The sequence below is a fragment of the Eschscholzia californica genome, unplaced genomic scaffold, assembly GCF_041429995.1.
Source record: "Eschscholzia californica isolate CP2 unplaced genomic scaffold, dmEscCali1.0.p SCAF_4, whole genome shotgun sequence".
Classification (NCBI taxonomy): Eukaryota; Viridiplantae; Streptophyta; class Magnoliopsida; order Ranunculales; family Papaveraceae; genus Eschscholzia; species Eschscholzia californica.
The window spans coordinates 56,181,610-56,194,848 of NW_028238461.1; the positions used below are offsets into that span (position 1 = coordinate 56,181,610).

General features: G+C 35.2%; 2 protein-coding genes across 2 annotated transcripts; both read left to right on the forward strand.

Moving 5' to 3' along the window:
- Nucleotides 1–904: 904 nt before the first annotated feature.
- On the forward strand, nucleotides 905–5,045 carry LOC147546565 (subtilisin-like protease SBT4.3). Its single transcript, XM_086637113.1, has 10 exons — nucleotides 905–1,218; nucleotides 1,309–1,403; nucleotides 1,615–1,706; nucleotides 2,310–2,556; nucleotides 2,656–3,154; nucleotides 3,266–3,375; nucleotides 3,452–3,670; nucleotides 3,932–4,043; nucleotides 4,153–4,366; nucleotides 4,453–5,045. Exons 1-10 carry the CDS (start codon nucleotides 1,108–1,110, stop codon nucleotides 4,989–4,991), a joined length of 2,238 nt encoding a protein of 745 aa, XP_086493239.1. The 5' UTR covers nucleotides 905–1,107; the 3' UTR covers nucleotides 4,992–5,045.
- A 699-nt stretch (nucleotides 5,046–5,744) lies between these two features.
- LOC147546566 (uncharacterized) lies at nucleotides 5,745–7,770 on the forward strand. The gene is made up of 5 exons (XM_086637134.1): nucleotides 5,745–5,917; nucleotides 6,008–6,128; nucleotides 6,249–6,352; nucleotides 7,282–7,413; nucleotides 7,509–7,770. Exons 1-5 carry the CDS (start codon nucleotides 5,915–5,917, stop codon nucleotides 7,533–7,535), a joined length of 387 nt encoding a protein of 128 aa, XP_086493260.1. The 5' UTR covers nucleotides 5,745–5,914; the 3' UTR covers nucleotides 7,536–7,770.
- The last annotated feature ends 5,469 nt before the right edge of the window (nucleotides 7,771–13,239 follow it).

Here is a 13,239-nt window from a genome sequence, read left to right on the forward strand (position 1 = left end):
ATGATGTGGGGGAGTAGGAAGTGAGGTGGAATTCAAGTTTTTTTTTTTTATGTTGAAAAAATATTAATAAGAAGGGTAATCAGGACATTTACCTCAAAAAAGGGGGCCATATTTGAATTTACGAAAAAAAGGGGGTCATAAAGGAAGCTGGTCACAAAGTAGGGGGCCATATAGGAATTAACTCTTTTTTTTATTGTTTTCTCGCTAACTCTGTGACGAGAAAAGAAGTTCCAGTTACATTTTATTAAATTCTAATAAAAAATGATGCTACGTCACCCGATTAAGAGATTGGAATCTCGGAGCAGTTGAAAAATCAAGTGTTGTGGTCAGCAGACATGTATTCACGTAGGAATTTGTAGCTGGTAAAATATTTTCCCATAAAATCTCAAGTTACAACTTTCTTCTTACTTCCAAAATACAAGGAAGGACGAAGAAAGAAGAAACAGTGAAGTTGATAAGCGCTGAGGGTTTTGAATTCGTGATCGATAAGAAAGCAGCCATGGTTTCTCAAACAATTCGCAATATGCTCACTTCTCCTGGTTGAGTTCATCTCTCTCTTGGTCAAGGCTCAATTGAGTTTCTCTTTCTAGATGTCAATATTAAGATCCTCAATTCAAAAGACATCTCTAATGCAACACTCTAAAATTTTAAAAATAACTTCGGTGTCATTTTCTAAATGGGTAGATTTGCTTTTATTATTGAGTGGTCAATTGAGATCCTCAAAAGAAATCTCAAATATTGAGTTTCTTCTTGAGATATCTCAATATTAAATGATGTCACATCATTTTGAGATCCAAATTGAGTGTTGCATTCGAGCTCAAAAAATCTTACGTGGCACTTTTTCTTCAATTTGAGTGTTGGATTGGAGATGCTCTAGGACCCATTATGCCACATTTAAAACTGTGCTATTAAATATTGACCGACCACAAACTGTATTCCATTCTAAAAAAAAAAAATTTCATACAATCAAATGTTGACTGAATCTAATTGATTTTGTTTGAGAAGTAAATCTTTTTATTACATATATAGTGTTTGATTTATTTTCGTGGAATTCCTATTTAAAGAACCATTGTGGGTTTTCTAGTTTTCATACAGCAATACAACATAATGGCTCAAAAGTTAAGTTTATCTCTTTTATGTTTTAGAACTTTGTTTCTATTTTTAACAGTTGCAATGTCTATCTGTTCTGATATACTAGTTAGTGAAGATACAAGAAAGGTATACAGAGTTTTTATTTGTAATTTTATTTATACATTTTTCAGTTAGATCTCCCACCTCCATTATGAAAATTGAACGATGTTTGTCTAGATTTACATAGTGTACATGGGCGGTCTTCCAAGCGAACGTGAATACATTCCAACATCCCACCACAAGAGTATTCTTGAAGAAGTTCTAGAAGGAAGGTAAGTGACATAAACAACAATAATGATACAAGTACTTCCTTGATGATCTCTTGGTGACTCCCTCCTAATAGACAGAGCAATTTATTTTTTCCACCTAGGAGAAAGACTAAAATGCCCCTTGTCTTATTGACCACGTAGTGAAAGAAGTCACCGAGAGAGTCATCACGGAAAAGACAAAAATACTCTGTCTTATTTACCTTGTTTGGTGCAGCTTGCTGGATGATGTTCTAATTCATAGCTACAAAAAGAGTTTCAATGGATTCGCCGCCAAACTCACGGAGCGAGAATCAAAGAAGCTTTTAGGTAAACAACCCCATATTTTTCCATCTCACTTATACATCAACTCTTGCAAAAGCAGTCCACATTTTTGCCGTTAGCACTCCCACGCCATCCTTGACTGAAGTCAATGGAGTTGGACTAATACACTATATAGGCACACTGCCATCCGACTACACAACCTGAGAAGGTAAATCATATTCTCAGACTGGTCTAATCTGACACCTCTCAGTTAGGATGGTCTAAGGGCCTCACATTGGACAGTTCACGTCGCTTACCCTCTCGGAGTGTCCAGTCCAAGGGCAGACACATGATTTCGGAATGGACCAGTTCGGGGAGTTTTTCAAAAATGAGAAACTTCATTACTACTTACAAATCACTCTATAGACAGACACTTAAAATCAATCCAAAATTGATTATAAACATTTTCAAGGGTTTAAACACTTCGTAAACCTTTTAAACACTAGATTAAAGGATAAAATTAAACAAAAGAATTAGGATTTTTAGTACCAATCTTTGAAAATAAATAGAAGTCTTTTGAAGCTTTTCTTCAAAAATGAACTACCAATGGTGCCATATGTGCTAAAAAGATTATGTTTGAGTGATGACAACATTGATGCATATGTGCAGGCATGAAAGGCATTGTATCTGTGTTTCCCAACAAAGAACTCCAACTTCATACAACTAGGTCTTGGGATTTTATGGGATTTCCAGAAACAGTAAAACGAATGCCATCTTTTGAGAGTGATGTCATTATCGGATTCATGGACACTGGAATCTGGCCCGAATCAGATAGCTTCAAGGATGACGGGTTTGGACCACCACCCAAGAAATGGAAAGGCATTTGTGAAGCACAGAAGAATTTCTCCTGCAACAAGTAATCTCTTTTAAGCCAATTTATACACTTCTAGTCAATTTACTCGTATACCAATTAATACTGGACTATTTTTTTTTTTTTTTCACTTGCAACTTGTAGCAAGATCATCGGAGCTCGCTCATATGTTAAAATTCCCCTATTTGACACACCAAGGGACACAGATGGACATGGTACTCATGTTGCATCAATAGCAGCAGGTAACATAGTAAAAGACACAAGTTTCTTTGATTTGGCTAAGGGGAATGCAAGGGGAGCGGTACCCTCGGCAAGAATAGCTGTGTACAAGGTCTGTGGCCCATTTATTTGCGAAGAAAAAGACGTCTTGGCTGCATTTGATGATGCAATTGCCGACGGTGTTGATATACTTTCACTCTCATTAGGATCCAGATTCCCTGCGGATGTTGAATACGATGTTGTAGCAATTGGTGCTTTTCATGCAGTCCGAAAGGGTATTCTTGTCTCACATTCTGCAGGTAATGGAGGCCCTTTCCCACTTAGTGTCAGCAGTACTGTTCCGTGGGTACTAACTGTTGCAGCTAGTACCACAGACCGTCAGTTTATTGAGAAAGTTGTCTTAGGAAATGGAAAGACAATTGTGGTAAGCAAAATTTCGTATGTCAATAGTCTTACTACATAATCTATTGATGATATATGTTACTATAAAAATTGTGGTCGGACTTGATTGATTAGACTTGTTTCTTGTGCTCAGGGTACAGGCGTTAACGGCTTCAATATGAACGGAACATCTTTCCCCCTCATATTAGGGAAAGATGTCTCGCCCGATATAAATGTCTTAACCAGTTCGAGTAGTACTATAGGGTAATTATATTTGTTTATATACATTCCGCGCCACCCATAACAGTTTTTTAATATATTTTTGCCCATCAACTGGTAGGTATTGCTACAACATGAATGGTAGTTTAGTGAGCGGGAAGATTGTAGTATGTGACGAGGAAAGCAATGGAGAGGAAGCCTATCGTGCCGGAGCTGCAGGAACCATCATGATTGGTGAAATTGATATTCCGGACGATGTATCTTATGTTTACCCCTTGCCTGCAATACTTTTAAATGGAAAATACGGAGAAGACATTTATTCCTACGTCACATCTACCAAGTAAGATAATAAAATATTCACCCTCCAGTCTGGGGAATGCCCTACGTTTTTTCTCGAGTAGGAACACTCTAATTCACCTGCCAGATTCTATTTGATTTAAATCTTTAATTCATTTAGCACAAAAGGTTTTATTTGTTTTGAATGTTTCTAATAAATTGTAGTAGTTGTCATATATAAAGTGACGAGCCATAAGATTAATGTATGGATCTCTTTTCTCGAGAGAAAAGTAACGTTTTAATGATTTTTTCTTTAAATTAACAGAAACCCCGTGGGAACTATTTTGAAATCTGAGACTATAACGGACTCAAAGGCTCCTGTAGTTGTTCCATTTTCTTCTCGTGGACCGAATTTTATTATAGATGACATTATCAAGGTAAACTTTGTTAATTTCCTTCTTTTTTTTTTTTGTCTAAATAAACATTTACTAATTGTTTCGATTCATCCATGTTGTTGTAAAAAAAAAAAAAAATTTACATCATCAGCCAGACATAAGTGCCCCTGGAGTGGATATATTGGCAGCATTTTCACCAGTTGGTAGCCCATCAGGTGTTACAGAGAGCAAAATGTCAGTGAAGTATAGTATTATCTCAGGTACATCTATATCATGCCCCCATGTTACTGGAGCAGCAGCTTATGTTAAATCATTTCATCCTGATTGGTCTCCTTCAGCCATTAAATCAGCTCTCATGACTACTGGTAATATAACTAATTTCCATATATACGATATCGAATCTCCATTTATATATATTGAATTTACAAATCCATCAACTCTTTCTTTGCAGCTTTCACCATGAGTGCTTCGAAGAACGACGAAGCTGAGTTTGCTTATGGTGCTGGCCACATTGATCCTTTAAAGGCGGTCAATCCAGGTTTAGTCTATGAAACAGCTGAAGATGAGTATGTTAAAATGCTCTGTGATATCGGTTTGAGCTCTGATACAGTTAAGCAAATAACAAATCATACTTGTCCAGAAGATAATAATGGTGTGAAAAGATCAGGTGGAAAAGATCTCAATTATCCTTCATTAGGTGCTCTTGTCGAAAGAGGAAAATCTATAGATTTAAATTTTACAAGGACAGTCACCAATGTTGGATATGCCAATTCAACATATACGGCAACAATCAAATCTGACGAAAGGGTAAAGTTGACGGTAAAACCAGACACACTCTCTTTTAAATTCTTGAATGAGAGAAAGACTTTTGTTGTTTACGCTGTTGGAGATGGACTAAATGTGAGAAGAGCAACAATGTCTGGAGAGATAGTTTGGTCTGATGGGGTTCATAACGTGCGAAGTCCAATTGTTGTTTTTATATATCCTTAGTTATGAAATCTTGTAATGATATATGAAAAATTTTATCTATAATTAAGTTATGTCTGAACCAGATTTTGTCGAATTGCTCTCATATTTTTCTCAATCTATCAATATGAAAAGTGGTAAGCGTATCCGCTATGTAATTATAAGATGCTTGAAGTTAACAAATTCTATCTTTGCATCCAAAAGCACAAAAATTACGCATTGTTCTAAGCAATATTGGCTTGCCTCTTGTATCAAATGCATGTGTACATAAGCATTGTTGTTTCTATTAATTGCAAAATGTAAAGATAATGTTCTTTTAAAATCTTATGGAAAGAGGACAGATAGTACATCCATTTGGCCAAATTTCCGCACCACTTATAGATGCAGCATGAGATCTTATATGGGTTCGAACGTCACAGCAAATCATAAAGTATAAACTATGCAATGTATAAAAGTCTGCCTCAAAGTTAAGTAGTGGTGCTTGTTGGACCAGGTCGGACTGGCTCAGATAAAACAGGTCGATCCGGGCTTCAACTCGTACGGCATGCCTTGTCAGAACATTTGGGCCACTTTTTGTCGGGCTAAAGTACCATTATTGAATTTTAATACACCAAGAAAATGTCAAAATTTGGGTTGAGTTTTTCTTTTCTTTTTTGTTGTAAAGAAACTGATGTGCCTTTATAGTTTCTTATAAACCTACCATCATGTACTAGGCCATGTTTTATGATATTCTAGAGGGGCTCCTTCTTTTTCTCTTTTTCGCTAAAGGCGTCTCCCAAAATGTCAAAGTTAAATTAGGTTGCGCCTGAGTTTTCTAATCGTATATAAATTTAGTACGACCACCTATCTCTCTCTCTCTCTCTCTAATTCAGAAGGCGCCTTTTCTCTTTCGTCTTCTTGAAAAACCCTAAACCCTAATTAGTGTTTTTCTCTCTTTCTCTCTAGAAATGGTACTAACTAAGAACAACCCTAAAGCTTCAATCTATGTTTGTTTATCTTTCTTTCTCTCTAAACTAATTGTATTTGTTTGATTTTTAAAGACTGCAGACGCCGTAAACCCTAAAGCTTACCCACTTGCTGATGCTCAACTCACCATTACCATTCTTGACCTCATTCAACAAGCTGCTAATTACAAACAGCTCAAAAAGGGCGCCAATGAAGGTCTGGTCCTCTTTTAATAACCTAAATATCTCATTCCTGTACTTATATATATATATTTGTTCATTCTATATGATGGGTTTTTAGTTAGGGTTTTGATTGTGTTGTTTTGCAACTGTTCAGCAACTAAGACCCTAAACAGGGGTATTTCTGAGTTCGTTGTAATGGCTGCTGATACTGAACCTCTTGAAATCCTTCTTCATCTTCCCCTTCTTGCTGAAGACAAGGTAAAATTATTTCACCAATTATACAACTTGTAGAAATGTTAATATTAATCTTTTGTAGAACAAAGAAAAACTCAGTGTAGATTATTTATGTAGTATGTATTTTCTTCTCTGAATGGATGATTAGGGTTGATTTGGTGTCCATTTTAGTCTCAAGTTTCCTATAGAAATGAGTAAAAACTAGGTTTTCGTAACTGTTTGTTCAGTGCTATAAGTTCCTATCCAAGTTAAAGAAGATAACTTCGTCATGTAAGATTTCATTTTCTTCACTATGAAATGATTCCTTTAAAGCCAAAGATGGGAGAACTTTGCCTCTGTTGTCTCAGATGTGCCTTCTTGGTTCTTTTTTTTTAAGTCTATCTTAGCTTATTTATGCTCAAGTTTCAATATTGTACAAACTACAAAGATTAATCGAGACCAAACGATGATCATTTTCTTAAGTTTTGTGATCTAGTTGACATGATAAAGTGGCTCAGTGGTCATGTTAGGTATATTTTAGGTACCCAAATAAGTTACAAAATCACCTCGTCAACTCTCTTTCAATGCTCAAGTAGCAACTGTGTTCCATAAGAAGAGAAAATGTGTACCTTCCCAATCGATGTTTATGAATAGAAGCATATCGGAACTTGCAATTTGAGTTCACAGGTTACTGGTTCTTGAATACTGTCAATAGGAAAGGTCTACTCGGTATTATCAACTGAATTCTCGAACTTTTGTCAGACAATACTAACACTAAGATAACCCAGACTCATAAACAAGAGACACATGACAAATCCAAGGTTTATAAATTGGTACAGGATAGGATTCAATTGTTGATTGATCGAAATATTTGTTTCTTCATATCTTACTCTGGCCTGTCAAATATGATCTTTTGACTCTGAAGACTAACCATATCACGCAAGTGCTTAACAATTATCTTTTGATTTTGTCAGAACGTACCCTATGTGTTTGTTCCTTCAAAGGAAGCACTTGGCCGAGCATGTGGAGTGACAAGGCCTGTTATTTCCTGTTCGGTTACTTCCAACGAAGGAAGTCAGTTGAAATCTCAAATATTGCAACTCAAGGTTTATTACTAACCTATTTTCTATTTCAAATCCCACATCTTCATCATGTAAACATGTTTCCTATATTGTAATTCTTTTTTGTTTGTTGAATGCAGGATGCCATCGAGAAACTCCTGATCTAAATTGAAATGAGATTCAGAAACCTTTTTGACGTGATGGGCTTAAAACTCGATTTGGCGAGAGGCTTTGATTTATGAAGTTTGTTGTGTGGTTAGATAAGTAAGCTAGTTTGTTTTCTTTTCCATGATCTTATTAAGAAGAGTTGCAGGATTCGTAGTTCTTATATAAAAGGTAAGAATGAGATGTAACGGACAACCTTGTTGGAATCTAGACGATTAATAGAAATAACTTTTGATATCTGATGTCTGTTTAAACTCTTTTTCCATCCGATGATAGTACCCTACCATCATTTGCTTTATTTAGTATATGTTCTAGCACTATGTAATGTATGACTACTTGGTTCTTTTTGGATCCTTGGAAAACCCTCTTATGGGATATCTAGGTCAAATTTGTTCAAACCAACTCCATATTTATGAAATTTTACCCTTCTATACCATGTACAATTGAAATTGGAGGCACCCTAAACTACTTTTTTTTTTTAAAAATATAACGTGTTCACCCCTTAGCCGACCGGGAGAAAGAGAAGAACCAACCATAACAGAGGAAGTAAACGAATGAGAAACATGTATAATTAAAAACTCTTTTGTCCACTACATAAATTCAAAGTACAAGAGTGTACAATTAGTCAAATTACAAAGGATCAATAAGAGATAATTATGTCCCCTATTTGAAAATTTAGAAGATATTGTGTTGGAATTTCATGTACTAATCCATTAAAAAAAAATTAAATGAATTCCATGAGATTCATACAAGTATCAGACCAAGGGAAACTTCCATTGAATCTCCTTTCACCCACCAACAAACTACTCCTAGTCCTGAATGTATAATGTGTGTATATATATATATAGTGCATTCACTTAAGTTACAAGACATTAACCTAGTTACCAAGAAATACTAATGGTGACTAGGTTTCTTCTTCTTGTTTGGTTCACTTTAACCACCACCGATAGACTCTTCGTTCTAGCCATGGCTCCTCAAACTAGTCCACTCGCCAAGCAACAAAAGTCTAATAGTTTATGGCATAGTCCCAGGGCTCTGGCCCCTTCTAATGTTAAAGATAGCTCCAGTAATGTACTTGTACCAGTTCGAAGTCCATCTTCTTTTGAACATGAGAGGAACAATGTTAGACCAGCAGCAGCAGCAGCAGCAGCAGCAGCTTTGCCTGAAAATAAGCCTGAAGATGAGATCAAAATCAGTGGTGAATTTTCAGTTATCAATAGACGACTAGGAAAACATCACCATTCGACTGATAAGTCAATCATAGGAGGTGGTTTGATCCTTGGAGGTCTTGTGTTCATAATTTTTGTTTCAGTTTACAGGTATATTCAAGTCACTAGAACAAGAAATCAGGAATCAAAAGAAGGCTTTGCTTCTTAGAACACTAGTTTTTTTTTTTTTTAATTATTAATGGATTTCTCACTTGGTGTTTAGCTTAAATTTCTTGTGTTTGGATGTAAAAATTTAGTAGTTGCCAATTGAAAATTCCTAGTCTATTTTATTGTTATTGGTGTTATAGACAGGGCCGGCCCTAGTATATCGGGTTCCCAAGCAAAACCAAAAATTGGGACCCCATACAATGGATATTAGAAAAAAATTAAGTAAAATTTAAACAATGAAAATGGTAGGAATCGAACCCTTGACCTTTCACTTAAGATCTAAACCCTTTACCACCAAGCTACGACTTAAATTATATTTTAAATTGATTTAAAATATAATTATTTTTTCGAAAGTTACATACAAAATATGAAACATGAGGCCCTTGATTATTTGGGGCCCAAAGCGACCGCTTTGGTGGCTTCGGTCACGGGCCGCCCCTGATTATAGAAAGATGAAAGACCAGGTGACACTCATTTTGTTTGAGTAAATTAAAATGTTAATATTTGTCACTCAAACTGTAGAGAAGAGGGTTCAAGCCTCACCCATTCTAACAAGAAAGAACAAAAACCCAATGTCCCTAGCGGGGTCGGTAGTTTTGTAGTTAGGAGCTGGGCTTTCCTTGGTAATTGTGTCTAAGGCACTTCTAATCTGATATAAGCGCTCTCTAAACACCTTTCATTACGAAACTCAAATTGTTTAATTTGTGTCCACCATTCTGATGTAACGGTTGGACATCCACTCTGCAACAAGGAAGTCTCTGGTTCGATCCAATGGAAGTAGAACTTGAATACTAATAAAGTTAATAAGTGACAATCGCAGTCGATTTACAAAAAAAAGAAAAAAGAAACTGTAATTTGTTAAATATAGAGGGAGTGTGGGATCTTCAACAAAAAAAAAGAGGGAGTGTGGGATTAGGTTTGGGTTACCTAGGAAAACTTGTGGACTTTCCCTCTGGTTGTGAGTTAGAAAATACACAAGCAAGAGAAGTGCACTTAAAGAGCACTACTCTTTTACTATTGGTTGATCAACCAACCAAGCTTATTTTGGTACGTAACTCTTACCTAAAATAATTGTAATTTAGTACTTAATGGATTTTTTTTTTTATTTTGCATAAAAGTACTTAATAGATGTGAACCTAATTAGTAGTCAGTGGGGGTGTCTAAATATATAGATTATCCTCTCTAACAAGTAACAAAGGTGGGCTATATCACTAAGATACAACCGTCGAAAAATCAATAATCGGGTAATCGGCCAATAACAAATCTGGCAGTCTAAATCGTCAGGTCAACATCTCATTTTTTTTATGCTCAAGATCATGACCGTTAATGGCAGTTTTAGGTTGATTTCGTCCTACTCTTCTCAATTTATAACAATCATTTTATAGTTTAGTACCAAACAAGATGATGGTGGCCCCTTATCTTATCCTTACTAGCAGACCCGTGGCTGAGGGGGGGCGAGCAGGGCATCCGCCCTAGGCCCCCACCTCAGCGGGGCCCATTTATTCTCAAGGTCTTTTTTATTATATATAGATAACAGCATGTATTATAACATAAACCCTAGTTAGCTCTACTAGTAGTAATCATGGGCTTCCAAGGAAATCACCCAGGTTCTAGTCCCATTGTCTTCAATTTTCCTTGGTTTCTTTCTTTTTTTTTTTTTTTAATCGAGAGTTCAATTGCTAAATGGGCCTCTCTTTTTGCTCAATTATACTTTTACTTATAATGTTATCATTTTTTGAGGTTTTTAAAAAAATATATCAATCTAGGTGTTTTTTTTAAATCCAACAATATATAAATACATATGAGATAATCATGATGTAAAAGCTACCATATTCAAAAAATTCTACGAAAAAATTATTAGTTTTTTATCATTTTGTTCGTAATTTTTTTATTGTAAAAAAGACCGAAAATCAAATTTCGCCCAGGGCCCTCAAATTGCCAGCCACGGCTCTGCTTACTAGGTATTCACTTTGTCAGTTTAACTATATATATATAAGCTTGTCATCCATGTAGTCAATTTTTTTGCTTCCCTCTTTCAACTTTGAGTTTAGTGTTAATAGTAAAGTAGTATTTCATCCATTGAAAACTACTAGCTAGTCTCCTACTACTGTAGCTTCTAAAGTTTGAAAGAGTTGAGTGAGAATATGGCAAGTTTCATTTTAAAATACTAGTAAAACCAGTTTTAAGATGAGATCACTACATTTAAAAATTGTATTAACAAAGTAATTTTAAAATATAATTACCCCCTTTAGAACTTTGTATGATATTGTCCAAAACAACAAACCGAAATGTGAATAGATGCAACAAAGAATAGTAAAAGCATCTAATCTACTCTTATACAAGTGGGCCTAATCCAAACCAACTAATTTGGCATATATGCATTTTCTTAAGTCTTAACTTTTTCAACTTAGAGATTAAACCCTTTGAAAAATTGAAAGGCCCTTTAGGAATCAAAGTGATCTCATTGATATTCTTTTTTATTTATATTTGAGAATTGACATAACAATTAAACAAAGAAAATTATTTCAAAAACACGGGTACCCTAACACGTGTGATGTATGTAATTTGATGTTGACACACCTCTTCATCTTCAAATAACTAATCCGAATAGGTACTTCCTTCGAATAAATTTTATTGTTAGTATTTCGAAAGTTATAAGAGCTCATATGTGTATTTTCATTGTGACCATATTGTTCTAGTTCGACACCTTACTTTGCTAAATAATTGTTTCTTTTTTTTTGGTGGGCAATACGTGGACAACCGTTTTTCTTATATGGACAACTATCTTATGTAGACAACTCAAAAAAATTAATTTTTTTATATGGACATCAATTTCTAAGGGGACAACTCTCTATTATTTTCACTCAAATCCTCTTAGAATCAGATGTATTATTTGATGACCTCCCTCTTTTTCCATAAACCCTATTTTTTTTTTTTTTTGATGAAGACCATAGCTCTTCTTCTATTACTTCTTCTTCATCATCAACACCCAAATTTCTAGAGAGAGAATTTTTTTGGAGAAACATTGTTGATTATGACATCAAACAAAGGGAAGGGAATTGCTGAAGAATCTTCTCAAAGAGAAATGTAAAAACCCTAAAACCTAGAAATCAAAATTTTCTAAACCCTAATTTCTCTCTCTAGAAATTTCTGGATAAATGATTGTACTTCAAGTATGATTACACTCACATAGGGGAAAACAAGTAGGGTTTTGCCTTCTCTGTTCTTGAGGTTGAGAAACTTGGATTTATTCCAATTTCTTCTTCTTTATTTAGTAGCTCTGAGTTGTATAGATTTTTTTTTATATATTCCTTGATGCATCAATTTTCATCTTTTCCCTGTTTATAACAAGTTTACATGATTATCAAGAACATGATACTATTACATTTTCTCATGAGTTTTTATGTTTATTTAGTAGCATGATTGGATAGATTATTGTACTTCAAGTATGATAACACCCACAGAAGCAAGAAGAAGAAGATGATGATAAAGAAGACAATTTAGGTTTTCAATGTTTAACTATTATTTTTGTTAATAGTCCACAATTTACTAACTATTAGTATTTAAGACTTTATGGAGTTGTCCCCTTATTAAATCAAAGTCAACTAAGTCAAGCATAGTTGACTCGCATCGGGTTCGAAAATAGTTGTCCATATAAGCAAAATGGTTGTCCGCGTATTGGCCACCTTTTTTTTTGGAAATTTGATAAATAATTGTTACCAACTTATTAAGGAGTCCATGTCCATCCATATATTCTCTAGAAATAACAGTTGGAATATATGAAAAGTAGTAGAGTCTTGTGGTTTGTGTCTTTGACCGTGCAGGCTGCAATGGGACTTATATCCAAATTAGTAGTAAATTTGCAATAAGGAAGTCTCCCCCAAGTCCAACAAACTAGTGATTTTTTTAGTTCTTCAAAATTCGGTCTCTCTCTCTCTTTTTAATGGAATCAAATCTCAAAAGACTCAAGCAAAGAGAGAGAGAATAGGAAGGAAGGAAGATGGGGCCAATTTGAATTCCTCCCTATCTTATCCTCTTCCGACAGAAAAGATAAGTTCCTTGCAGGGCCGGCCCTGAGGGGCAAGCGAGCAAAGCCTCGCTTCGGGACCCCAGGGCCAAGGGGCCTCACGAAAGCCAAAAAATTGAGAATCAAAGGGGCCTCATTTTTTGCATCTTTATACAAGCAATGATCAAGAAAGACAAGGAAGTAACATTAGCTCAATTGGTAGGAAACATGGTAAGGAGTCCAAACAACCCATGGTCGATCTCAAGCATAAGCATTTTTTCCTTATTAATTGTATTTTTTTTCTACTTTGGTTGACTTCTACCA

Coding starts and splice junctions, on each gene's coding strand:
- LOC147546566 (XM_086637134.1), top strand. Junction 6,353..7,281: donor CCCTTCTTGCTGAAGACAAG/GTAAAATTATTT, acceptor TGATTTTGTCAG/AACGTACCCTATGTGTTTGT. Junction 7,414..7,508: donor CTCAAATATTGCAACTCAAG/GTTTATTACTAA, acceptor TGTTGAATGCAG/GATGCCATCGAGAAACTCCT.
- LOC147546565 (XM_086637113.1), top strand. CDS start 1,108: ATGGCTCAAAAGTTAAGTTTATCTCTTTTATGTTTTAGAACTTTGTTT. Junction 1,404..1,614: donor GAAGAAGTTCTAGAAGGAAG/GTAAGTGACATA, acceptor TGTTTGGTGCAG/CTTGCTGGATGATGTTCTAA. Junction 3,376..3,451: donor AGTTCGAGTAGTACTATAGG/GTAATTATATTT, acceptor ATCAACTGGTAG/GTATTGCTACAACATGAATG.